Here is a 25,571-nt window from a genome sequence, read left to right as displayed (position 1 = left end):
TTAATCATCTTATGTCAGCAAGTGCTCATTGCTGACCACGCTGCTTGCCAAAACACACATTAACATTCCTCTCTCCTCTCACAGCGAGGAGCCTCCCCACTGATGCCAAGGCTATCGTACAGATCTGAACCGCAAATGGGGATGATTTGATTCTTATTATCTTCTAATGAAATTCTAACCAGCTGTATAAGAGAGATTTTGACAGATTTTGGCTCCAGTGGGCCATATATTGCTCTTTTCTAAGACATCAGGCTTTTCTCCCTGAAATTTTGCACTTGAAGGTGGGGTTTTCTTTAAGTTAGTAATGAAAACAGTGATACTGTTTTTTATTAGATTGATTAGATTCAGTGTTATTGGCATTGCACATAGTACATGCACTGATGCTAAAGTGTTAAAAAGGGTAAATAGTAGTGTACATACTGTATGCATAAATACATAGAAATAACAGTGAGACAGATCATTCATGGAAATCTGTTAAGTAGTTTTTTTGTAAAATCCTACTGACAAACCAACCAACCATGAAACAATCAGACACTGGCGAAAACATAATCTCCTCAGTGAAGGTATAAATATCAGCTTTGCATTAACAGTGCCATAATTAACCGAATGACACGAAGAAAGACTCATGACAGGTGTCATGTTTTGGTTATGACGGTATTATACGAACATTCTATTAAATAAAGTCGTCGTACAAGGACACATTGTACTGTACAGTATGTACAGTAGAAGTCATGATAACAGCTTACTGACTGTACTGGAATTTAAACCCTTGGTTGGCTTTGCTGACTCAAGAGGTCACTGTAAACTTAGTCATTAACTCACATTTGACATGAACATTAGTTGATTAATTGATAAACAGCCTTTCTTTTATCAAGGAATTTATATTAATTTGTTTCACTTGACCCATTTCCCAGAAAGTGTTAAGTAATGTTGACAAAGCAATGACGCAATATGAACAAATATTGACCGAAACAAATTTCGACACCAAGATTTTTCTCATTGTACCGCGTACATGTTGACATATTAGCTTGTAGTTAATTTCGGTGTATTCACTTTAAGGTATGCAATGCTGTGTGTTTGATATTTATGTTAACTGAGCAGCTTATGTGCAGAGTGTGTGTGCTGATTTGTGATGTTTAGGTTTGCACAGTTGTCTTTTTCTACTGTCACGCTTCCTGTCATGTCCTGCTTTTCTCAGTCCAGCACATTGTATTGAGGTGTTAACACACTGTGTAAAGCTGGAAAATACTGTATAACTCTCAGGTTTTGGTTTCCCAAGCTCTGAATAAAGCTTGTTATTGATGGGACTGTGGGCATGGAGAATTCCAAGTCAAATGCATGTTCTTTCATGCTCTGTCTGAATGTGCCAACAGGCTCTTGGGTTTAACAGTGTGTGCTGCCCTCTAGTGGGGATATTTTTTTTTTTTATCAGGGGTCACATCTCACTTGAGGCAGCTATAGAAGATACAGAAAAAATATTTATATTTATTTATAGATCATTCATCCTTATCCCTTCCGTCTGTTTAGTCTGGACAAATAAATACGCAAACGAAGTCAAGTAACACTGAGCTTGTTCTCTGTTGTTTTGTTCTGCATTTCAGTGAGTTGCTGCAGTCCTTAGACATGTGTGAGAACGACCCTGTGGCCATCGCTCGATGCTTTGTAGATAAGGTGAGGGGAACCATCCTCCTCAAACAAATGTACAGTGATATCAGTTTGTCACAAGGTTAAACATGAATGACACTGTCTGACTTGTGTTTCCCCAGAGTGAATACTTTGAAATATACACTCAGTATTGCACCAACTACCCTAAGTAAGTAGCTCAAAATTGTTTCATTATATTTAGACTTTAGCTTTGAGAGTAAAATTTGACATGATTACTATGATCTTCTGCTGTCTTCCAGCTCAGTGGCAGCACTGACCGACTGCATGAGGAGTAAAACTTTAGCCAAGTTCTTCAGGGATCGGCAGGCTGCTCTGAAGCGCTCCCTCCCTCTGGGCTCCTTTCTGCTGAAGCCAGTCCAGAGGATCTTGAAATATCATCTGCTGCTTCAGGTACAGAGTGTCCTTGGTGGTTATTTTGTGTCAAAACAAGTTTTCCTCCCAGTTGACCTTGCAGGGATTTGCAGATTCACGGTTCGGTCATTTGTCAGTTATTAACGAGTAGTTATTGTAAACGCTTCAACTAAAGACTGATTTTATCATCTTTGGTTCTTTGATTTGATTGATTATGAAGGTTCTGGAGGCTAAATGCTTTTTCAGGTTTTTTTAAAAGGTAAAAGCAACAAGAACAGAAAAATCACAAAAATGTTTTCTCTTTGTGGAAAGATTTCACTAGTGACTTTGTCTGAAGTTGTCCCTAATCTTTTTAAAGGAAATTGCGAAGCACTTTGACCCAGATGAGGAGGGCTATGAGGTCATTCAGGAGGCCATAGACACCATGACAGGAGTGGCCTGGTACATCAACGACATGAAGAGGAAACACGAACACGCTGTCAGAGTGCAGGTGAGGTGGAATAACCATTTATGTATGCATGGTTCCTTTTTTTAATTTTTATTTTTATTTTTTTACATAAAGCACATATTTAAGGTGCATTTTCACCCCCTCTCTTCAGGCACTTTCTGATGTTGGTTTTAATGCTCTTCTGAAGGGCAAAAATACTTTTTCATCAATTTCCAAGCAGATATTGTCCATGGCAAATGTGTTAACCTTCTCAGTATCAGTTTTGACCTATACGCTGGTCGAGTGTTAAAATGAGGGCTATGGCTTTTTAATGAGTTCCTTAGTTTGAATCACCGACTCTGTGGCAGCTTCACCTTCCTCCTTTTCTTTGTACAAGTATTGAATGTGGATTCCAAATATAAGCTTACATATGGTTGACATTCTTATTCCCTTCATGCCAAAGGAACGCGACTGAGATGTGTGTGGGGGGGTGCTTTCTTTACTGTGCATCCGCAGGAGATACAGTCTCTTTTGATCAACTGGAAGGGTCCTGACCTGACCACCTATGGAGAGCTGGTGTTGGAGGGCACCTTTCATGTCCTGCGGGCGAAGAACACCCGTACGCTGTTCCTCTTCGAACGGATGCTCCTCATTACCAAGAAAAGGGGGGAGCACTATGTCTACAAGATCCACATCTCGGTATGGGTTTTTGACATTTTTGACTTGATTGGTGATTTAATGGATTTAAAATGATTTTTTATGAGGAGTAGGAGGAGAACGATGAAGTTGGTGTATAATAGAAATGGAAATAAGATGCTATTTCCAGTTAAATGAAAAAGGGACGTATTTTTGATAAGGTTAAAAAACTGAATGGCTGAAGCTTCAGCTACATCACTACATTCATTTTGGTTGCAGTGCTCCACTCTGATGCTACTTGACAGTGCAAAAGATCCCCTACTCTTCAGTGTCATCCATTTCAAGCATCCCAAGCAACCCCATACAGTGCAGGTAAATGTTAACACCACTGACTGTGACCTTTTCAACACCTTATATTGCCATACAATGTTCTGTATTCTTAGGTCTTATAATTTATAACATTATTGAGGAAATTATTTGATTGTTCTTTTTTTTCTAATAACCTTTTTTTCTGTTTTTTCACACACTAATGAGCCGCTCTACCATGTCTGTATTCCGGTTATGCATGAGTTTATCTGGTGTATCTTTATTAATGTCAATGACTCCTTCTAAATGACAAGTACTTGTTGTTCCAGGCCAAGTCAGTAGAAGAGAAACGCCTCTGGGCCCAGCACATTAAGAGGCTCATCCTTGAGAACCACAACACCATTGTCCCACAGAAGGTAAACAGCATTGTCCTTCACTTCCCTCTTCTCAGCTTCTCAACAATCTTATTTCAATGCGCTGTCTTTCTGTTCTTTAAAGGCAAAAGAGGCCATCCTGGACAATTCTAACTGTAAGTGTTACAAATAGAGCGACGTTTGTTATGCTGGGACTAATTCAGCTGTTTCCACAGCAAACAAAGATGCTCACAAAGATGCGGATAGTTAATTTTCAGTGGAAAATCTGGATGGCTGTTTAATTTACCAGGAAGGCGTAGCCCATAATCCATCTAGCTATGTGGGGAAAATTGTTTTTGTAATTGTGTCTCGGAGTGTAATGACAGATCCCTCTGCTGCTCAGATCCAGGGAAGTACCACTACAGTCCTGAGAGGCTCAAGAAAGCAGAGTGCTACAATTCTGACGACTTCCATCTTGGAGGGCGAAACGAGAGAAGGAGATCAGGTTCAAGACCCCTTTATCCATCAGTCTATTTATTATGTACCTGAAATATTGATAATTGAATAATGTTGCAAATAATTAATCATTACTTACATAATCAGTAAGTTGTATATTTTTCAATTCTGTCTTTTTAGAGCCTGCAAAACAAATAATAAGGAGCGCAAAAGGTTGGTACATTGTAGGGTTATTTATTCATTGTTAGTAAATAGTTGAACTGTAAAATGTCCATTTATTAATGATGGTTATTATAAAGTGTTCCTGTTTGTTTACATCATTGCATCATCATCCAAAAAGGAATATGTGTTTGATTTGTTGTTTCAGGTCTTTTGAGTAAGAGCTGTCTACATCTCAGTAGCTCCTGTGCTTTGTTCTTTTTCAAAGACACCTGGAAAACAGATCAAAAGACTTAATGAATTTAATTATATGCCACATCATTCAAAGGCTTTGTCGTAGACAAGCTTTTTTTCAGTAGTCAAATTCAGCCTCGCCCTCAGATCTGCGCTTCTTCCTGCTCTGATCTATTCTAATTGGCCATTATGAAAGAGAAAACCTCTGTATTCTTGTCCCCAGTTCACCTTTGCTCCCAGTCCAGATCAATTTTTCGAACCAATGTAATGAAGGAGCAATTTTCATGTCAACCTTCCCATCTCGGTGAGGGAGTAGGTCATCACATCCTGGCTAATTGCATCATGTCCAGTTTGAGCCTCCGAGAGGAAGATGTTTCTAATTGGTATTTATCTAATCACAAGGCCTCCCTTAAGTCTGGGCCAGACTAACTACTGCCTCACCCAGTCTCTGCTTATGGAGGCAGAGACTGTGTCGCAACCATAACTATATGCGATGCATATGATATTCCAGTTGTTTTTCCATGTAACGTTTTACTCAAGCTTGCTTTTTTTCAGCCTTACTGAGGTTCTCATTTGTTTATTTTTCCTCTTTCTCTCTGTTTGTTCTCCACACAGCTGTTTTGAAGGTAAGCGTCTGTAGTCTTTTATTAAACCCTGATTGGCTTTTTCATTCTGTCATATGAAAGCACTTTTTTTAGGTCAGTCTGGGTGGTGAGATATGATTTATCCAGTGTTCACTCAACAGTTCCAAGTATTCCGTTTATAATTGCAAAAGAACTCAAACCAAAAATGAGTACGTGCAAACCTAATCTTCCTAGAACATACTTTGACTTAAATCATATCTCACCCAAGCCTAAAGCCGCTTTATGATGATTTCATCCCATTTAAAGCCTTGCAATCACGACATGGCTCTAGCACTGGCCTTGCAATAACAAACCACATGTCTATGACTTCACGCTACAGCATGCAGACAGTGAGGGTGCACTGCTGGGGGAGAGGTGCTCCCTTCAGCCGGCCACTAGTGTCAGTACGCTGACCTCCAGTCTAGGCGAGCCCCAGGCTGAGAGGCCATGTGTGGACGATCTAATTCCCAGAAGGGACTCTCTGGAGCAGCTAAGTCCTACTGACAGTGACCTAAAACAGGGCTCTTCACCCAGTGAGGGGGGACTGGAGCTGGAGGAGGCAAAAGAGGAGGAGGATGAGGAGGAGGGGGACAGTTACAAGGAAGATGTGCTGATGGGAGACGACCAGGTAGCCGACTTTGCCAGCTCAGTGCTGGCAGCCATCTCCTGCTGGCACTATAAAGCCAGGGCTTTGCTTTCTACTCACTTCACAACGGTGAGGGTTTCTGCCACCCACGGGTTCCCCTTTTCCTGCTCCATTCTGTTAGCTTTCCAATACTCTATGCCACTCTTTCTCCCACGCTGGCTCTCATCCCTCTCCCTCGGTTTTTTTTTTGTTTTGTTTCTAATTTCATAAATAGAACCAACTAACACCTGCTAACATTTGCACTGTGCACATTGACTGCCTCAGGTTGAATTCATGCTTTTGAAGAATGCATTGACTGAAGTTTTTCCAAACCACTTTCAGTCAGCTCTAGAACAACTTAAAAGTCAGACTTGGTGCATGTGTTTGCCTGCATTGCTTGTGTTTTGGGGGTTGAAGGTGATGCCACTGTGCATGATTGCACATTTCCACGTGTGTGTGTGTGTGTGTGTGTGTGTGTGTGTGTGTGTGTGTGTGTTTCATAATTGTGGGACATGATTGATGTTGAAGCTTATGCTGTTAAACTATGCTTGCATTTGCATCCGAACCAGGGGCGTATTGTGCCCTGTTAACTGTTCTTTGACTTCAAAGGTTAATACAGCCATCTAATAAATGTATCATTATAATAACAAGAGCTGTACGCTTTGATAATCATATTTCCTTTTGTTAATAACCTTTTGTCAAGGTTAAGTGTTATACCAGCACTGTTTTATGAATATAAATTAATGTCATTTGAACTGGAAGACTATGTTAGTGTTTGTTCACTGTGACAGATTCTTCTGCTTCATGCCTCCTCAGTGTCTGTAGGACGATTTAGAGTACAAACTCCTGTGTTTCGCTCCCTCAGGATGATCAGAACGGAGATCTGGCCGAACTGAAAACAGCACAGACAGAGGAGGTGGAAACTCACAGGCAGGAGGAAAAATATGTGGATGTGAAAGAAACTCTTACCACGCAGGTACTCAATGAAGCTTTGAACACAATGATGCTCGCATTCATTCATTTCTACATTTATGTCCAAGGCCACATGCAGTATAACACTTATTCACAGTATCAAAGAAAGGACATCTATCCTCATGCCCTTAATATCACTTAGTTTATTGTTGAGCCTATTTTTTTTAACCATTCTACAGTTTGAATGACACTCCTCTCTGCACATTTGTTCTAATTGAATAGCCAGTGTGCTCAGTGCTACATTACTTATATTTACATTTCCTACCTAATAGAGGCCCTTTGCCATGAGCACAGAATTTCTCTGAGGCCAATTTGATTCATGCCTGGAGCTGTATTATTGCCTTGAAATTAAAATGCCTCACATGGACACACACACACACACACACACTGAGAAAGGCAACATTTATTTCGGGGCCAGGTGTGCTGTCCCCACCTGATTCCCATGGTAAGCGAAACAGCTCCTGCGAGAGTGCAGCTTGTTATTCTCTCTAACCTTATCTCCACCACACAGCTTCAAGCTGCAGTTTTTTTGCAATTGCAGGCACTCCAAAAGAGCAGGCACCACCTGGAAACAGATTTAGATAATCACCAGCTAGGGTGACATCAGCACTATGAACACTGTTAGAGCAGCAGACAGGGTGATGTTCACCATTTTACTCGCTAAGGGAAGTCGTTAGCAAGGAAGCTTCAAATGTACAAAATCTCCTTAGTTTTTTACCACACTTTGATATTTCATGCAGAAATAGGTCAGTGTAATAAAACTGAAGCACTCATAAAATAGAGGCCATGCATCATAAACTGTGGATGCTCTAAATTAAACTGCCAAGTTGACTTTTAAAAGGTCTGTTAAGACAATGGTGGCTGGAGGGTGCTTGACATTGTAACATCCCTTTTACTCTCTACAACCCAATTTTTTACACTGCTGTCATGTTTCAGGTCAATGAGGAGGAGCTGTGCCCTTCAGAGTGTGTCCCTCAAGTTGTAAAGAAGAGCGATCAGCTGGAGGAGGATGACTCCCGATGCTCAGAGTCTCACGTCTCCCCTGTGCAACAAGAAGACAACCCACCAGAACCTCTGGACACCTCAAGAGAAACTGGAGAAGAAGAGGAAGAAGGGGAGAGTGATTCCTCTGGTCTCCAAGTGGAAGAGACGAGTGTACTGATGAATGGGGAGTTCTCGGAGGAGGATGAGGAGGTCCTTTCAGGCAGTAAAAGTATCCTACCCTCCTCTGTATTGAACCAGGCAAGTGTGATAGCTGAGCGCTTCATCAGCAGCCTGTCCAGACGGAGCAGTCTGGTTTCGGAGGACTTGGGTTCTGTTGCCTGCCCCTCACCCTCCATAGATAATGAAGTCTTTAAAAGCCCCTCAGCTTGCATGGACTTGGAGAAACATGGCCAAATGTTGGTCAGTTCTTCCCCAGAGCTGCCAGTGACCTCAGCAAACCTCTCAACGCCTGCTAATGAACCTACACTGAACACTCTCATTGAAGGGGAACGCAGGTCCACTCTGTCCAAACGAGATCGCCTCCTCATCCACAAGATCAGAAGATACTACGAGCATGCAGAGGACCAGGATGCCAACTTCAGCATCAAGCGCAGAGAGAGTCTCTCTTATATCCCAGCTGGTCTGGTCCGGCACCTGAGCCGACAACTCAGCAGTGGTCCTCAGGAGCCAGCTGTCCCGGTCCACAGGAAAGGCCTCTCTCGGAACCGGCCCACATCCTGGGCTGTGTTTGACCTTCCTGGCTTAGAAAAGAGTCGAAACACTGACATTCATCAAAAAACAGAACCCCAGAGACCGGTGGAAGCCAAGGCGAGATCGAAGAGCATCTCAGAAGCCTCTACTACAGAGGAAGAGTTCAGACCCTCAACAGAAATGCTCAAGGTTTGGCAAGACATGGAAATGGAGGAGGAGAGCCAGGAGGTCCAGCATACTGCAGAGGAGGAGCTTAATGACTCAAGAGTAGAAGTGATACAGGATATCAGCTCAGACACTTTGGATGTTAGGACCAGTGAGCAAACGCCTCAAACTATTACAGACTCTGAAACAAACAACACCTCAGATGGTTCCTCCATCTCATCACCAACCACAACCATTCAAGCAGTAGAGGGGGGATCCAGTCAGGACTCTAAGACCCCCACGTCTCCAGAGAAGAACCATGGCAGCCCTGCACATCTACCCAAGATCATTAACTTCCGAACAAGTATGGAGGAGGACCAGATTCTGCAAGACATGGGAAAGATGAAAAACAAGGTGTTCCAGCTGGCACGCCAGTATAGTCAGCGCATCAAAAACAACAGGCCACTAGTCTGGCAGAGGAATCGAGAAGCAGCAAACCAACAGGGCTTCAAGAACATGCCAGCTGTCCAGGAGGAGAGGACGCAACAGAAGAAAAAGGGTAAATAGGATGCAAATGATGCAATGTTGCTTTCTTTTGCAGTAGCCTTACCTCTTTTTCAGAAAACTCAAAAGCTTTTGTTGCAATGTTTTGTCTGTTTTCTGTGTATGTATGCAGGTAAACCAAACCTGAGATTGCCCTTGAACGATCAGACAGTCATCCATGAGGAGTGTTCTCCAAGCCCAGCCCCCAGCTCTGGAGCCAGCTCCCAGAGCACCCTCACCTGTCCACAAAGCCCACAGTCAGACACTTTCCACTGGCCTGATGTACAGAATCTACGCACCAAATACACCTCCTGTCCCTCAAAAGTTACCCTGAGCTGCTCGGCCCCAAACGGGATGCTGGACTGCTGTACACACAGGTGTAACGGCTGCTCTCACAAGTATAATAGCTCCTCTGACCTTCACAAAGCTCTGGCAGACTCTCCTACGACACAGTCTGAAACAGACAAGCACTGGCCAGAAACTCAAACCCGACTACAGCCCCTGCTGTGCAGGTGGAGCTCCTTGGACCACATGCTTGGATCTCTGTCCCTCCATGAGGTGCAGAACCTTCAGGAACCTGTGAGGACCTTCTACACAGGCAGTCAGATGTCTCTGATAACAAGAGAAACTAGCAAACTACAAGACGAGGACAAAGTGGTCCAGGAGGGCTCAGACTGTGCTCCAAAGTCGTCTTCTCTGAAGACGACAGAAAGCAATCTAGTGAAAAGCTTACGGGAGAAGTTCCAGAGCTTAAGCACAAGCTCATGAAGCATGTACATTTTTATTATCAGGGACTATCACATGGAAACATCTGCCAGTTACCTCCCATGTTCCATTTTGCCCTCAAAAGTATGCCGCGTGTTGTTTGCACATTGTTTTTAACAGAATGACACAGTTACACCATGAAAGGGATGTCACAGGTTATTGGTGAGGGCCACAAGGGGACAGCATATTGCTTTTGAATAGTTGTATTCATTTGTACATTTGGTATTCTAGCTGCACTGTAATATACAAGTTTATGTAAAAATATGTTCTCTGTATCAATTGAAGATAAGGTTCTTTATGATTATATGCATCTACTTGGTTCCCTCCCTCAGGTGGTGGTTCTTGCTGTACTCACTTTATTATCATTTAACCAACGTAAGCTGTCAGCTGGAGTTTCAGGGGAAAGCAAAAAGGAGCTAAAGTCTCATAGACAAGAGAGAAGTCTGTGAGCGCACACCAAAGAGGGTTTCCTTCTAACATACGTTGTCTTTTAATGCTTGTGGTCACAGCGGTAGTTTGGTTCCATGTCTACGGTCGCTGCTTCTAAAACTGTTTTCACATACTGTATCACTGGAGCTTTATTTTTCTAGCAAGAAACAAGTTGTATATTTTTCTTGAATGTTATTTATGAAGCTGTATATTTGGGAGAGATTGGCCTCGTGTAAATACTGACAAGTAGTGACCCTTTTTACTTTTCCATTCCAGAAAATATATTGTTTCATACTTGAAGTTTCCCATATTTTCAATAAAAACAGAAATGGTTAAGTGTCCATATTGGTCTCGTCTTTGCCCTATCATGCATTTCAGACACTGTCCACTATATTCATCTGTTCTGTGGCCAAGCAGCCACACTAAACTAACAATGATATTAGGAAATTGTCCGGGGCTCCCATACCTTCTCAGGCGTCTTATTGAAGGACTTTCCAGGCCAAATTCCCTCAAATTCAAGGAACCAACACTGTACAGTTTGAGACACAGATCAAGGTTAATTAACGTTACAACACTGACAGTTTTCATGATGAGAACGAGCTGACTTTACAGAAGCTCACAGACGACAATTAAAAAGAGGGAAAGGCTTCAGTGTGTTGACTGTGTTACAGCGATGGCAGAAAAGTGCCAGACACATTGCAGACAGCAGAATGTAGTCTATAAATACATGAGTATCAGAAGAACTTAAGTTCCTGTTTTTGCTCAAAATATGTTAAGTCAAACACTCTGATAACCCATGTTTAATGCTCGTCTATTCTCAAAAACATTCAGTTCCCCCCCTCAAATTCACAAACGTTCAAAGACCTCTGAGAACTCTGATGGTGTGAAGTTGTTAAAGCATCTGTGACCAAAAATAACATTCAAATAAACAATGGAACAAAATATATAAACCCCTTTGCCTGGAAACAATGTGGGCAGTTTATGTCGCTGCCAATCAGATACATTAACATTTTCACAGGCAGTAGGTTTAGCACAAAACTGACATAGCTACAATATGTATCACATTCACATCGTATGTTTAAACTGTGACTTCAGTGTCAGAAGGTGTAGTTACAGCCGCCTGGGCTGACAAGCAAGTGATTTAGCGGCTATTATTATTATTATTATTATTATTATTATTATTATTATTATTATTTTATTATTATTATTTTATTATTATTATTATTGTTGTTGTTATTATGCATATTATCTGTGAGCTATATTTGATCTAAAATGACCATCCTTGGTGCCTCAGGTTACTCTTGGGTCGTCCTTGGCCTCGCAAGCTGCGTCAAGTGAGCGACATATACCACCGGAAGTGCACATGGCGATCCTTCAACATAAAAGCACAGCGGTTTTTATTTTGTACCAATTACGAGACCTTGCATCCTGTCTGTCTGCTTACTGACTCGACTTGACTCTGATTCGTGACACCAGCCACAGGAGTGGAGTTCAAAAACGCGATCGGAGGAGTCGCGCACTTGGACCGCATGCCAGCAGCAACACATTTCTTCTGGCACGAAATCAAATAAACCTCGTTTCTTTTTTTACACTCCTGGATCGCAGCAAAATAAGGAAGGAAAAAGGAAAAAAAAACAGCAACGTGTATTATTTATTTTTTTTCTAATGAAGAATGGGCTGCGCAATATCAGGTCTGGCGGCAAAAGCTGAGTTTGGAGAGAGGACCACAGAGGATGCTGCTGCTGCTGCTGCGCATCCCAGAGAGGATCAGATCCAGATGATTAAAGAGTCGTGGAAAGTTATCCGGGACGATATTGCCAAAGTTGGGATTATTATGTTCGTCAGGTAAGATGCTCAAGCACGTTCTGTACGTTTTTACAGTGAAATAACTCTTAATTAAAGGGATAATTCACATAGAAAGGGTCGGAGTCATTTAAAACCAAGGGATAAAGACTGTTTTAAGTGTCACTGGGTCACACTGAGTAGCTTTTATATTCCATAAAGACGTTTTGAATAGATTTTTTAAAGACATTATTCTGTGGATGCAAAACAAGTTTTTTGACAGTAGTTTGCCAAAATGTTGTAGTCAGGTGAAACCCAGGACACAAAATGGCAGCAAGGAGCAAGTGTTGACTCCTGACCCGAGACAAAGAGGTCTGCAGAGGGTCTTGCGAGACATTACGACGCTGACCTTTTCATACATCCAGCATCCCTCCCACCTCACCCACCTCCAGCACATCCCTCTTCCTGCTCTGCCTCCTGACCCGCGGCTTTCCACTGACAGCTCGGAGCAACCCCCCCCTCCCGTCTTATCACTTCACATCACATCTTGACAAGATTACATAATAACACACAGCTCCAGGTCCACTGTACAATTAGGAGGCCATCAGGAAAACAAATGCATTTTATCAGTTATGATGATGATGATGATGATGATGATGATGATGATGGCGGCCAGCGTCCGGGGAAACCATGTTTGGCCTTTGGCGGCGGGAGTAAAAAGAACAATCGTGGCTGCCGCTGCTCTATCTACCACAGAGATGACCAGCTGACATGGCTAGCAGCCCAATTAACACCACGTGTCCCCGGGGTGACCTGAGCGGTTGAGGAGATTGACCTTAACGTGTTGGCCCCCAGGAAATGCATTGGCCTGTTGTGGGTCAGGGCCACCCCAGGGCCCCCAGGCTGTCAGGGCTTGTATCTCATCACTGAACAGCCATTGTTACAGTAGAACAACAAATGGGAATCTCTCTCTTTCTTTTCTTTTTTTTTTCTGTGCATGGTTGCTGTGCTTGTGGTATTTATTCATGAGTGCTTACGGCAATTAAAATTCCACGTGAGCAGTATAGTGCTGCATTGTCTGCATATGATGTATTGCATGCTTGCATCTACGCCAGCGTCCACAACAAGTACACACAACGGGTCAGAGATAAGCAGCTCTTCATACGCTGTTGACGGACAAATAAACAGCAGCCAATTTCCTGTTTTTTCTCTCTGCACCAATGTTCATCTATTTATCTACAAAAGAGGGCACATGTTATGTTTTAGGCATCTATTTCATTTACTTGAGAGGACTCTGGTCTAAAAAAAACTACAGAAAATGGAATCAGCTTGGCCTGCCACTCCCACAAGTGTTTTCAGCCCTGATTTATTTTTGAATGCCTCGCTCTGTGTTGCTGAGCAATTAAGAGCAGCTCTCAGCTTAAATTCCCCCCCCAAGCTTAAATTATGAAGACACTGTTTTTTCTTTCCCCCCTCTATTCTCCCTACGAGACTTACAATAGGCCTTGCATCTCATTGTGAACCCACATTGAGAGGAAGCCACTGTGTATTCTGGTAGCATGACTAATCACAGGTACCTCAGCTGGAGACCGGCAGGGCTCTCTGATTGGAAGGCAGCGTGCTTAAGGATACTGATTGAGGTTAAGCCAGATAAAAGGAAAAGACCCGAGCAGGAGCGGCGGCTCCATTAGTCTGAGGTCTCCGTCCCGCATCCTGACAGGGACTGAAAACCTCACAGATCCACCGTGGCCTGCTGCTGATTGCTGCTGTTGGGTATAAAATCCAGAGCGAGGGACAGTGATGATATAAAGAAGTGGAATAAGATCCGAAAGGCACGAGATCTCTCTTCACAATGTTGATGGGCAACACACTAAACTCTTTTTTAATGTCATCCTGGTTGGGAATGAACATGGCAGGCTGCTCTACATGAGCGGCTCTCTGACGCTCACGGATGGCTGCCTGTGCTGTCGTTGTCTTGGTAACAGGTTGTTTGAGACCCATCCCGAATGCAAAGACGTCTTCTTCCTGTTCCGAGACGTGGAGGACCTGGAGAGGTTGAGGAGCAGCCGGGAGCTCAGGGCCCACGGTCTACGGTCAGTCACCAACTCACGACACATCCACACACCGTATATTTACATAGATACACACTGTCCACTGATTATTGGCTTGGCCTGTTATTACCTCCAATATTCAACTTTTACTCTGATTATCAGAATCTGTGTTTTTTTCCCTTGATCCCATTTCTGTATAAAAATTCAAAAATCTAAATTCAAAATATTCAATTCAAATTCAATTGTGAGAATCTCAGGCTAATATGGCAGAGGGGTTTGAATATGAACATTGACGAGGACTCTTGGGCAAAGATCATTTCCAGTGCAGGCTGGTTCACAAGAGAAGCCAGGGGCAAATTTATACACAATATGATACCTCATCGTTATTACTTTACACCTGTCCGGCTTCATAAAATCGCTTAACTTGGAATGAGTTTGTGCTGGAAATGTAAATGTAAAGGGCAGGTAGGCGCCTTTATCCACATAATGAGGGCCTGCCCTCTGGTTCTGCCCTTCTGGAAGGAAATAATTAAAGCAAAACAGGAGCAGCAGGGTACACCTGTGCCCCAATCAATTCAGCTATGCCTCCTGGGGGACAGGTCGCGTTTACCCACGATATCCAAGCCAGCATTTGCCATATTCAGCTGCTAGGATTATCCTCCGCCACTGGAAAAGTCAAGTCAGACCAGAACGTAGAGAGTGGGTTAAGTTAGTGACAGAGAATGTATCATTGGAGTTAATGTTGGGTAACCTACACAATCATAAAGAGTAAAACAAAGGAGACGTGTCACAGGAGCCCGACATTATAATTTGGAGATATGTATTTGTCTTTGGGGTGAATGTCTGTCTTTGACTTCCTGAGTACTTTATTTTATGTTCATTATGGCGTAAGGACGGGCTCTCTCTTTTATTTATATGGTTGGACTTCAATTTAGTTGAATGGGGTCCCTAGAGTGGATCAGTGGGTAACTTTCTGAAAGACCAGTGCTGTGCTGGTGGACTCTTAACTCATTTATACTATGTGCAGTGTGAAGATGATGCTGTGCTTCTGTCTAGTTTCTGAGGTCTGTTTGTTGTTGTTGTTGTTGTTGTTGTTGTTGTTGTTTTTATTCAGTTTCTCCATATTTGTACATTTGTGTCAGTGATCATGTTGATTGAAAAACGAAATGATCCCTTTTCAAAACAGCTCACAAATCTACAGTTGACATTTTAAGTGAGGCTCTGTGGTTTCCCCAAACAGCTGGGCACTGTAGTTTTCAGCAGTTTTAACTCAAACAGGTGTAAACTGGGCTTTTTTTCGGGGACCATTTTACTTACTTTCAGATTACTACACGTTTGGTGCTCTTGTGCAGTGCATCCCACCCTCCTCTGGCCCTGTTGAACGAGCTCGAGACACCACCTTTCATATTCCGAACGTGAAATATGAATCCAATTCTAAGAGGGATGTTAGTTATTGATATTAATCGATCGTAATTGTATAAACGTAGATCTTGTTACACACATCCTGGAGGGGGTGACGCCACTGTTTGGGCTGTTTTTTTTTCAATTCTGAGGTTTTTTTTTTTCGTAAAAACGAAATATATGGATCCTTTTCTGGCTTTTAGCTACAGGCAATATGTATTATTGGACTAATATTTTAAGGTTGTGACTTTTTTTCCCAGCCTTTTCTTTTAAGCTTCTTTAACAAGGATACATGAGAAAGCCCTGTTGCTCACAGTACAGTGCAATACACGAGCGAAACACCTCAGGTAGTCACATAATTACAGCGTCGCTTTCTGCTCTGCTGCAGCCAGAGCTTGTAGCATCCATCACAGCCACTTGTCTGCTGTTTCCCAGGGTGCTTTGGGCCTCTCTTGTGTTCCTCTACACACGAGGCCCAAGCAGCCAATTACTGCCTGAGGACCTGAAGGTGCAGAGGCCATGGCGGCACCTCCCAGCCAAAATGGCCCCTTCAGACACACACCCGGGGACATGAGCACAAATGTCCACGGCGGCTGCGAGACAGAGAGAGAGAACAGAGCGCTAAACCAGCTCTCACCCTTTGTTCAACATTCATCTTCAAAGCTGTCACGCACATAACACACTCTTCAAGTGACAAAGAGAATTGATCCTGTGGTGTTCTGTGCAGTGGAAAAGATGTTTTTCCCGGGGGGGTGGGGAATTAATCAAGTATTGGGCAAATCAGTTGGTTTTAAATCAAGAGAAGACTTCGACTGATAGATAGGCAATCATCTGTGTTTATCTTTCTTGGCATTTGAGTTTGTGAAATGTCACACGTTGCCGCCTTTCAACACAGGAGAGCGCCACAGTATCAGCTGACAGTTGCCTGCTGCTAATTCCCCATTAATTGGTGGATCAATCAGGCTGGGAGAATCATAATTAGCCTCATGGTTTGTTTGTTGTTTTTTTTTTTTGGATTTTGTTCTCAGGGTGATGTCTTTCATCGAGAAAAGCGTGGCCAGACTGGACCAGCTGGAGAGACTGGAAGCTCTGGCTCTGGAGCTGGGAAAAAGCCATTATCATTACAACGCCCCGCCTAAGTACTACAGTGTAAGACCCCAGTGATCCCCAGTCCGCTTGTGTGATGCTCATTTGTGTCCAGACGACAGCACATGTTCCGATTTCATGTGAAACTGTTTATTAGAACTCTTCATTATACTGACACCCTTAAAATCACAGCAGCTGAATGAGCTGACGCACACACACACACACCCACTCTTCCATAGAATAACAATGAAGTGACACGACAAGTGGATATACAACTGTATACTGGCCTAGATACAAAAGCACAAGCAGTAACTGTCCCACACGATTATTTTCCAGTACGTCGGAGCAGAATTCATCTGCGCCGTGCAGCCCATCCTGAAGGAGAGGTGGACGCCTGAGCTGGAGGAGGCATGGAAGGTAAGGAGCCTCTCTGTGTCTCATGTGTTGTCCCCCCTCTGTGGGTGTTAATCAGGGACCCCTTCACAGGGGCCCGTTCTGGGTGAACGCCTTGTGAAACAGGCTTGATGTGTGCAACCAGTCAGCAGCAGCAGCAGCAGCATGGCAGCTTGTGTCAGGGCTCTTGTGTAACATGTCAAGATGGAAACCAGCGCGAACACAAGCCTGACTGATGCGAGAGGCACATCTCACTGAACCACACACGAGCACAGTGAGAAAACCGCACACGGCTCTGTCACTTCATGTTACGTCACTTCAAGGTCCTCGGTGTCATTAATACAGAGACGCTCAAATAACGCTGTTGCTGCTTTCTTCAGTCAGTTCAGTTTTAGTGTAAAGCTGTCTACAACTTTAGACAATTTGTGTTTTTTTAGACATTATTTACTTGTGGCTAAACCCCTTTTAATGTTTTTTTAAATATTTTTGGGGCTTCATGACATATTTCAGTAATAAGAAGAACATTTACAACATTTAAATAAGGGGTTTTCAATTCTTCTTCAATTAATGGCCTCCGCCGCCCTCTAGTGGTTCAAAAATAGTTAGTTCTTTTATTTCTGTTTTTTAATCAAAAATCCCCCAAATACAACATATCCTAATTCAAAACCCCCCAAAACCCATAACCAAAACTATGTGCATTTTATGCGTTTATATTTCGCATAGATTGTATACCAAAAATAACTGTAACACTATGTTTTTTCTCATCTTTCAGACTTTCTTTTCTTACGTGTCAAGAGCCAACTCATTATTTGTGCCACGCCCATATTTAAACATCTATTTTATTTTACTTCACAGTGTTGAGCAGTCCTCAGTAAAAAGATGAAATGAAACAACACTGAACTCTTTTCAGTTCCATATCCTACCCTCCAGCTTGGTGCATATTTGAACAAGTTGAGAAAGTATGATTGAGGATTCATATGTAGAGCAGCAACATCAATTTTGACATTCAAATTAACAGCTGAGAGATTTTTCAAACAAAAGTGTGAAACACTTACTAAACACTTAATGGAATAATCATGACAATAAGTGGAAGACTAATCACTAAAAATGACATCTTAAACAAGGCCCATTTGCTCATCAGTACAGATGCCAGATTTAAAGAAAAAATAATCTGAATAGTTCAATTTAATATGTAATTAGTAAACACAATCAGACAGCAAGTTACTGATTTGTTTTGTTCTACGTTTCAGACCTTGTTCCAGTATGTGACCACCCTCATGAAGCGGGGGTATCTGGAGGAGAGCATCCGACAGCGGCAGCTAGCGCTCTCCCCGAAGGACAGGCCGGACAAGAGGAACACGGCACTATGAGACGCCTCCACTGCAGACAAACCACTCAAGACTGTTTAGATTGAATCTGCAAAGTTGTGTTTATGTATATAGTGTACTTACTGTCTCTTTTTGTACACCGCTCATGTATACCGCAGTCATTGTCTGCTACTTTATCACAAAGGACAAAAGAAAAAAAATGGCTTTTAACAAAGCACTTTATTTCTGAACTTAAATTCTGCTGCAGGACTCGGGAGCACAATGAGACAATACAAAATGGTTGACGAAATGCGTTGGCTGTAGTTAAACCTGCCTTGTAGTTGTGGTTAACAGAAATGACATTAATAGAATTACAGCCGATACTTTGTCTCCGTGTTCGTAACTCAAACTCACTGCCTTTCAGTAAATTGACATCTTTCATCTCAGCCAGAAACTGCATCTTATTCACATTTCAATTAACCACACTGCCTGCAACTATTCAGTATATTTTACGGTGTTTGACAATTTAAGACATCCAGCTTGATTTGGAACTGTGACAAGAAGGCAAAATTAGATTCATTTTCCTCCAAAAAGGTCAACTAAAAAACACAAAAAGGAAGAAGATTTAATACAGCTAAGGTGGTTAAAAATACATCAACATCAATTTATTTCTGTATTTTCAGCCACCTCAACTGTAATTGTAATAAAAAACACAATTCCGATGACTAAAATATTCAAGATTTCTCTCCATAGTCAAATTAATACATGGCAGCACAGCTCACAGATTAGCTGTAAATAACATAAATAGGGACTCTTAACAATTAAATAGTATGAAAAGAAGCTGATCATTGGGTTCCAGATGTGACACAGCTGTTGATGACATGACTCTGAAGCAGAAATCGTGGAGATTCCAATAAATTTGACTTGCTTCGTCCTGTATGAGTGGTTCGAAATCCTCAGGTCTTTCTGTTCCACATCACCGATGGCACTGACCAGCCAGGGATGAGACGTTACCATGCAAACAATGGCATAATATCAAAGCAGTCGCCGGGTGGATGAACAGTGATTCTGAGGCCTCGGGTGAATGGGGAGAATGCCGGGTGGGGGTGACAGACCAAGTGGAGGTCTTTCCCATTCCCTCAGATAGTACAGGCCAGTTTAGGTTCCCATGGTTATGTTAAAAGAGTCTGTTGCTCATTGGGTGGCTTTGGTTTTCTTGCTTTTGCTTTTCTTATCTTTTTTCTTTAGTCCATCCATGTGAGCTCTAAGGAGGTTGGAATATGCCTGGAGATGAGAAGTTTAGGTTTATGATTAACAACAAATGATGTTTAGGAAGACGCTGCATAACATCAGTGAGATCTAATCACGAATATCTACACAGAGTGGCCAAGGGAGAAGCTCCCAAACAGGGCTGAGACTGAGAGTAGCTCCACCTACCATCTGAAACTTGATTACTTCTTTGGTGCTGACCTGCAATTAGAAAGCAAGAATTCAGCATTAACAGCATAAAAGAAAAAAAAAAACATTTAAGAATGTTAAATAAACATATGAAGCACAGTAAGCTCACCACTGTGCTAATTTTCTTCTTGCCATCAGACGCTCTGATGAGACATTTGTTGTCTGCTGGTTCAAAGGACTCTGTGTGGCCCTTTCGGGGCATTGGCTTGGTCCTCCCGTCATCTGGAAAGAAAAAAAAAACACATCTCATTTTACTTGCTTGGATGTCACGCTCTGTTTTACTTCCTGATTGTGTGCTGGAGTCATAGTTATCAAAACCCCGGATGGAGGTACTTGCATTTCTTTAACGTGATGACAACGCTGCCAGATGATCTGCACTTCTGGAACAGCCGTGTGAGCTCTGTGAGGAACTAGACAACAGAGCAGAGACAAAATTATAGTTGATGAATCCTCTGTCATTGATCAGCGATGTTTGGGACTGCAGTTGATCTCAGCATGAAGAACAGATGTATCAAAGAGAACCTTTCCACATGCTCAGACTTAAGTTCAAAAGGCACACCTAGTCTAAACTGGTGCAGTCTTTATACAACAAAACAAAAAGACAATAAATTCATGAGGTTCAGATGAGTTAAAACTGTTGTAAAGAGTCGCTTTCTCGCCCAAAGTGCAATTTTTAACGTTTGTGTTATTCGAAAACAAGAAGAGCAAAATGTTTCAACCCCTCGTATTAGACTGCATTAGTGCAGGCTAACAGTTTGTAACACTGCCTAATAAACTAATCAGTGAGCAGGCTATATGGCATGGTTGGCAACTTTTTAGAACTGTATACAAGAAACTAATTAGAAAGCCACAGCGTAGTGTTGACCTGCTTTCTAGTAATTCAAATCATCTCCGTCTTCGAGTTAAGTTACTATCTCAAGCGCCAACTTACAGCCTGCATTTTGACTGCATTGGTGCTCGTGTGCTACTTGTAGCTGTGGCATTAAGCATTACCACTTAAAAAATCAGTTCTGACATTACAAATCCAATGACTGAATCTGAGTATCTTGAAAAGTACTAAAACCTAACTATGTCACGTCTTGCCAAAACGTAAAGCCAGTGTTAGCTTCAGCCTAGCATTAGCTAGATAGCTAATGAATCAGTTTGACGACTAGCTTTTCTAACGTCGAGGCTAGCAGCTACCTCGCTAGCTGTGAGACAGCGAAAGCAGACAGTGCCATTTTCTAGTTCCAAATCGATTAAGTCAAGGCATGATTTTATTCTAAATGGGCTTGTTGTTCTTACCGAGTCATTTTCAAGCAGCACCATGGTTCCGACTTCAACTCAGCTGTACTGTTAGCTCTCTGGCTGGAAGCTAACTGCTGTAAAGCACACGTACTACTACACAAGCCGGAGCCCCGCCCTGCGCCCCCACGGTGGGGACGGTGGCTCAATCACAGCGCCCTCTAGTGTCAGGGAGGGTAACACCATAAGGAGATCTGCTCAGACAGTTGTGCAGCAGGAAATACTTTATTGATCCTTTCCAGTGATTTTGACAGCTAACTCAAAAATGACAAACATCTACTGAGAAGGACTGAGACTTGAAATAACCATCCGACGTGACAGTGATAACGGACATAGATATGGATGTGGCTGCAGCTGCAAAAGAGCTGAAAAATAATGGTGGGCCATGGGCAAAAATCAAACACCAGTTGTATTTTACTGTTAAGATGCCAAATGGTGCAAGGATCCCAAATTAGCTACACTGACTTCCTTCCCTCCAAAGTATCACTCGGCCCACCTTGCTTACATTATGACAAATAATTGACTATGCTATATTATTTACTGTTTTTAGAAAATCTCATGGATGATAACATATATTCAGCATGATTATACAGTATATCCAGTACCATGAATTCAACAGTTAGTTCAGCAATAAACACCCATTACATTCTGTAAAAACATTTGTATGTATAGGTGCATAACATTATATAGTAAAGCAAATGAGGATGAGACAGCATGTTTACTTCAAACTTTTGGTTGCAGGGTTTCATTTTTATAAAAATGTCTGCTTCATCCTCGAAAAGCTGATTTTAACACATAACATAGCAACAGCGATAAACTTGAACTTGAATATGAGCTGTTGGTAATAAAATACATTTATGTGCTACCTAAATAAAAAGGTCTCTGTCATCTTGATAGATTACAGTCCTGGTGGTGCCCCAGCTCATCCAGGTGCACAGCGAACTCCGATTGCCAGTCCCTGTCGAAGACCTCCTTGAGTTGGCTCTGCAGGGCTTCCGTCTTCCACACAGAGTGAGGGGCACGCTGGGAGATCACCAGACCCACTCCAGCTGTGGTCGTAAAGTAGTCCCCTGACCAGTTAGAAGTACCTGAGGAACAACAAGGTCAACTGGTCAATAATTAACCAGTTCACATGCAGGAAACTGCCGGCCAGGCTGTGCATGCACAACAATTAAAGGAGGTTTAAACTCAGTAATAAATGGAAATAATAATCCTGCAGATACTCACCAACGTAGGCTACTTTATCAGTCACCATGTATTTACTGTGGTTGATTCTGGAATATGGAATATCAGAGTGGTTTCCCACAGGCACGATGTACAATTTCTAAAAAGAGAATAATGTGAGAACCAAAAGACAGAACATTTAGAGGTGAAGATACATGTATCTGGCAGGTTTGTTTATGTAATGTTTAATCCCTCTTACTATCTGGATGCTGATTCCCCGGTCAGGACTGTTCATTGCAGCTAGAGACTGAAGGAAGGGCAGCATGGCTGGATCCGAGTCCTGCCCACAGCTGATCAGCATCCGGATCCTCACGTGCCTCTCGAACGCAGCCGTCCTGATGGCATCATCAATGACTGGCCAGTATCTGTTGAATAAACAATCCAAAGTGAAGAAATGCAGCAAAAATTGGCAAACAGATTTGTGAAAACAACTGGTTTCTGTTTGTGTGGGTCGGTTCACCTTCGAGGATATTCAAAGCGTGTGGTGGGGAAGTACTCCATGACGGCCACATCAACGTAGTGTTGGGCCTCTGAGATGCTGGAGAGAATGGCCTCCAGGTCCTGAGTCCTCGATGGAGGGCAGAATGATGGTGGAGAACCCTGCAGTGAAGCACAAATACAGAATGATAATACCACAAAGACATTTGATGGAAAAAACCTGACTTGCACACAGAGGACAGTGGACTTGGGTCACTGTTTTGATGGCTTGCAACTTGACTCAACAGAAAAAATGAATGACTTTAGACTGGAGCGAGACTTGGAATTTAAAGACTCATTATGAATCAAATGGCTCGTCTGTGCTCAGTTTATGTTATCAGTTTAAATACTGAAAATATTCAACAATGTCAGCGTCAACATTACATGCATTATATGTGTTTTTGATTGATGTCCAAAAAAAGAAAAGACTTGGGGCTTGCTTGAGACTTGGTTTAATAAATGACTCTGCTTCCAGAGCTTAACAGTTTGAAGTTTGGAGGTTGTCCTGGCTAAAATTATAACACACAAACTTCCCTGGAAACAGGGTCAGCAGCCCCTTTTGCTGTAAAAAGGAACTAAAACTGTAAGAACTCACTGTGAGGTAAAGCCTGCTGGAGACGTTATTGGTTTTCACCAGCAGGGGGTGATGTTGGTTGATGTCAGTGTCGTACTCTGCAGGCCAGGGCTGTGGCAGGGAGCTGTTGGACTGCCCCATCTCCCAGTAGGACTGGAAAATCTTGTGCAGGTCCTTTGCCAGGCTGGAGCAGTTGTACACAACCACTCCCAGTTCCTTCACCTACAGGCGGAAGAGAACCATAAAACTGTATAAAGTTTCAATGTTTACAAATAAGCGTCTTTAACCATAGATGTGGTCTGGTGATACCTGTGTAAGAGCCCTCCAGTCCATGTTGGCACTCCCGATAAACACGTGTTTCCTGTCAACAATCCAGAACTTGCTGTGGAGGACGCCCCTCGTCAAACGCCCAAAGTTCACCTTCCTCACATGAACTCCTTCAGGCAGAGTGGGGGATCAGATGAAGGAAGGTAGCAATGCGAATCAAAACACACTGCGGTGAGTATGTAGAACTGTATGTGTGGGAGTCACCTTTCTGTTTCAGGTTCTCTAAATCTGTTGAGTTTGTTCTAACGCTGGGAATACTGGTCACCAGTCGGACAGATACGTTCCTGGAAGGCAGCTCTTCAAGTGCTCTCAGGATGTCCCGACCCTGCCGAGGACAAAGCTTTAAAGGCCCTTTTTTTTCTCCTCACAAATACAACAGCATTATTCATGCTTCTTATTATTTCAGTTGATAACTCACAGGTATGTCTGAGGTGGAGTTGATGTTGATGTCGTCCCCAGTTAAAGTCCAGTAGAAAGAGGACACATCCACTTGGTGCGTAGCCATGGAGAGAAGATCTTTCCAGGCTTTCTCCAGGGGGAGCCCAAATGTTACGTTGGCTTTATATTTCATCTGCTGAGGGATGCTCTCCACCAGGACCATACTAAGAGATATACAAAGACATGTGCTAACAGAATTCTCTGCAAACTGAGCTAGAGAAAGTTATTACTTAGAGTGGAGTGGGACTCATAGTCAGTTAGTCACAGTCATGTCCAATATTGCTATATTGGCCTATTTAACCATTATGTATTTGTTATCTAAAATATCTATAATGTAAGCCTATATGCACAAGCATGGAGGCAAATTATGTTCTTATTCTTTCTTTCAAACATTATTGTGAGTGCTGCTCCACTGTTGTAAATAAAAATCCCACACCTGGAACTATTTATCAGACATGATGTTGGTGCTAGCTACAGACAAAACTCATTACATCATAACATTATGTGTCGAAAACTTTGAATCTTGAAGTAAACATACATGTAACTGTGATCATACGCTCTCACTGAAGTTACATAGTGCAGAAACACGTGATAGGGGAAAGAGTGGCTGAGACGGAGACACCATTCACCCTGTTACAAGACACTATACCATCAAAGTGATTTTGAAACTGTTATTTTTAGGTAAAAAACATGTTGCTTACTTATGCAACTTATTTTCAACAATTACATCATCAAGCTGCTCAGTTTTATTACATCATAATGGCTGATAAACCTTTCCAGCATGTCTGTCCCTAGGTGGCTTTAACAGGCACACCAGTGTCTCCAGACAGCGAGATCATTACCTGCACTGGTCCGTAGAGAAGTCACTCCCGCAGGCTTCCCCTGGAAGTGTACCATGATCTTGGGGGGGCGGTGGTCTTTCGAGCACGGCGATGGCCAGCAGGATCCCCAGGACCGTCAGGCAGCCCAAAACCACAGCTAATGTCAGACAGCTGGTCTTTCTCTGAAAGCAAGGAGTTTGGTTGAATAACAAGGCAGAGAACAAGAACGATGAGTCACGCTAAATAACAGTGAATAACTTGGCAAATATGCGATTAAGTCTCACCGCTTTGTTTGACACATAACTGTCATGAAGGCTTCTGTAAATAGAGGTCATTTTCCCTTCGACTGCTCCTCCTATTAAAGTGAAAGCAGCCAAACTCAGAATTTTTACAGATTAAATCGCAAAAGAAGTCTGCCTTTTAAAGTATGGAAAGCAAAAGCAACTCACATGAAGCAGCTGAAGATACTTTTAGCTCTCAGAACACTTGCTTCCTTCTGGCTTTCCCCCGAAACAGAACTGAAGTGATAACTGTGCTATTGAATATAACTCACCCACACTTCCTG

The 25,571-nt window shown here is 42.5% G+C and overlaps 4 protein-coding genes across 6 annotated transcripts in view; 2 read left to right on the top strand and 2 right to left on the bottom strand.

Moving 5' to 3' along the window:
- Positions 1 to 10,724, top strand: part of LOC119004625 (pleckstrin homology domain-containing family G member 3) — a 31,397-nt gene extending 20,673 nt beyond the window's left edge. Inside the window, exons 5-19 of one of the 3 annotated variants that reach the window (XM_037071721.1) lie at positions 1,602 to 1,671; positions 1,767 to 1,813; positions 1,905 to 2,055; positions 2,375 to 2,506; positions 2,960 to 3,142; positions 3,359 to 3,451; positions 3,715 to 3,801; positions 3,884 to 3,914; positions 4,142 to 4,243; positions 4,375 to 4,407; positions 5,203 to 5,213; positions 5,551 to 5,925; positions 6,701 to 6,811; positions 7,744 to 9,205; positions 9,323 to 10,724. In XM_037071721.1, coding sequence (XP_036927616.1) covers positions 1,602 to 1,671; positions 1,767 to 1,813; positions 1,905 to 2,055; positions 2,375 to 2,506; positions 2,960 to 3,142; positions 3,359 to 3,451; positions 3,715 to 3,801; positions 3,884 to 3,914; positions 4,142 to 4,243; positions 4,375 to 4,407; positions 5,203 to 5,213; positions 5,551 to 5,925; positions 6,701 to 6,811; positions 7,744 to 9,205; positions 9,323 to 9,957 — 3,523 coding nt within the window. In that variant the 3' untranslated portion in view covers positions 9,958 to 10,724. The remainder of the gene's footprint in view (positions 1 to 1,601; positions 1,672 to 1,766; positions 1,814 to 1,904; positions 2,056 to 2,374; positions 2,507 to 2,959; positions 3,143 to 3,358; positions 3,452 to 3,714; positions 3,802 to 3,883; positions 3,915 to 4,141; positions 4,244 to 4,374; positions 4,408 to 5,202; positions 5,214 to 5,550; positions 5,926 to 6,700; positions 6,812 to 7,743; positions 9,206 to 9,322) is intronic. The other 2 variants (XM_037071722.1, XM_037071723.1) reach the window with 2 other exon arrangements.
- A 1,144-nt stretch (positions 10,725 to 11,868) lies between these two features.
- xgb (x globin) lies at positions 11,869 to 18,819 on the top strand. The gene is made up of 5 exons (XM_037125390.1): positions 11,869 to 12,228; positions 14,151 to 14,258; positions 16,646 to 16,766; positions 17,040 to 17,120; positions 18,347 to 18,819. The coding sequence occupies exons 1-5, from the start codon at positions 12,056 to 12,058 to the stop codon at positions 18,464 to 18,466; spliced, it is 603 nt and encodes a 200-aa protein (XP_036981285.1). The 5' UTR covers positions 11,869 to 12,055; the 3' UTR covers positions 18,467 to 18,819.
- srp14 (signal recognition particle 14) lies at positions 18,625 to 21,298 on the bottom strand. The gene is made up of 5 exons (XM_037125391.1): positions 21,146 to 21,298; positions 20,199 to 20,271; positions 19,971 to 20,083; positions 19,841 to 19,873; positions 18,625 to 19,687 (listed from the first exon to the last, which is right to left on the bottom strand). Exons 1-5 carry the CDS (start codon positions 21,167 to 21,169, stop codon positions 19,598 to 19,600), a joined length of 333 nt encoding a protein of 110 aa, XP_036981286.1. The 5' UTR covers positions 21,170 to 21,298; the 3' UTR covers positions 18,625 to 19,597.
- Positions 21,299 to 21,354: 56 nt separating this feature from the next.
- On the bottom strand, positions 21,355 to 25,536 carry LOC119034421 (5'-3' exonuclease PLD4). Its single transcript, XM_037125389.1, has 11 exons — positions 25,456 to 25,536; positions 25,291 to 25,361; positions 25,028 to 25,188; positions 24,166 to 24,349; positions 23,952 to 24,072; positions 23,730 to 23,857; positions 23,442 to 23,642; positions 22,830 to 22,969; positions 22,569 to 22,734; positions 22,373 to 22,469; positions 21,355 to 22,233 (listed from the first exon to the last, which is right to left on the bottom strand). The coding sequence occupies exons 2-11, from the start codon at positions 25,339 to 25,341 to the stop codon at positions 22,031 to 22,033; spliced, it is 1,452 nt and encodes a 483-aa protein (XP_036981284.1). The 5' UTR covers positions 25,342 to 25,361; positions 25,456 to 25,536; the 3' UTR covers positions 21,355 to 22,030.
- Positions 25,537 to 25,571: the final 35 nt, after the last annotated feature.

The sequence above is a fragment of the Acanthopagrus latus genome, chromosome 16, assembly GCF_904848185.1.
Source record: "Acanthopagrus latus isolate v.2019 chromosome 16, fAcaLat1.1, whole genome shotgun sequence".
Lineage (NCBI taxonomy): Eukaryota > Metazoa > Chordata > Actinopteri > Spariformes > Sparidae > Acanthopagrus > Acanthopagrus latus.
This window is presented reverse-complemented; position numbering and strand designations above follow the sequence as displayed.

What these genes read in the sequence shown, in the direction of transcription:
- xgb (XM_037125390.1), top strand. Translation starts at nt 12,056, where the DNA reads ATGGGCTGCGCAATATCAGGTCTGGCGGCAAAAGCTGAGTTTGGAGAG. An exon ending in GGGATTATTATGTTCGTCAG is followed by an intron (nt 12,229 to 14,150) that starts GTAAGATGCTCA and finishes TCTTGGTAACAG; the next exon opens with GTTGTTTGAGACCCATCCCG. An exon ending in CCCCGCCTAAGTACTACAGT is followed by an intron (nt 16,767 to 17,039) that starts GTAAGACCCCAG and finishes ATTATTTTCCAG; the next exon opens with TACGTCGGAGCAGAATTCAT.
- srp14 (XM_037125391.1), bottom strand. Translation starts at nt 21,169, where the DNA reads ATGGTGCTGCTTGAAAATGACTCG. An exon ending in AGAAGAAAATTAGCACAGTG is followed by an intron (nt 19,874 to 19,970) that starts GTGAGCTTACTG and finishes TTCTAATTGCAG; the next exon opens with GTCAGCACCAAAGAAGTAAT. An exon ending in AAGTAATCAAGTTTCAGATG is followed by an intron (nt 19,688 to 19,840) that starts GTAGGTGGAGCT and finishes TCTCATCTCCAG; the next exon opens with GCATATTCCAACCTCCTTAG.
- LOC119034421 (XM_037125389.1), bottom strand. Translation starts at nt 25,341, where the DNA reads ATGACCTCTATTTACAGAAGCCTTCATGACAGTTATGTGTCAAACAAA. An exon ending in AGAGAACCTGAAACAGAAAG is followed by an intron (nt 23,858 to 23,951) that starts GTGACTCCCACA and finishes CTCTGCCTGAAG; the next exon opens with GAGTTCATGTGAGGAAGGTG. An exon ending in ACTGGAGGGCTCTTACACAG is followed by an intron (nt 23,643 to 23,729) that starts GTATCACCAGAC and finishes TTCCGCCTGTAG; the next exon opens with GTGAAGGAACTGGGAGTGGT.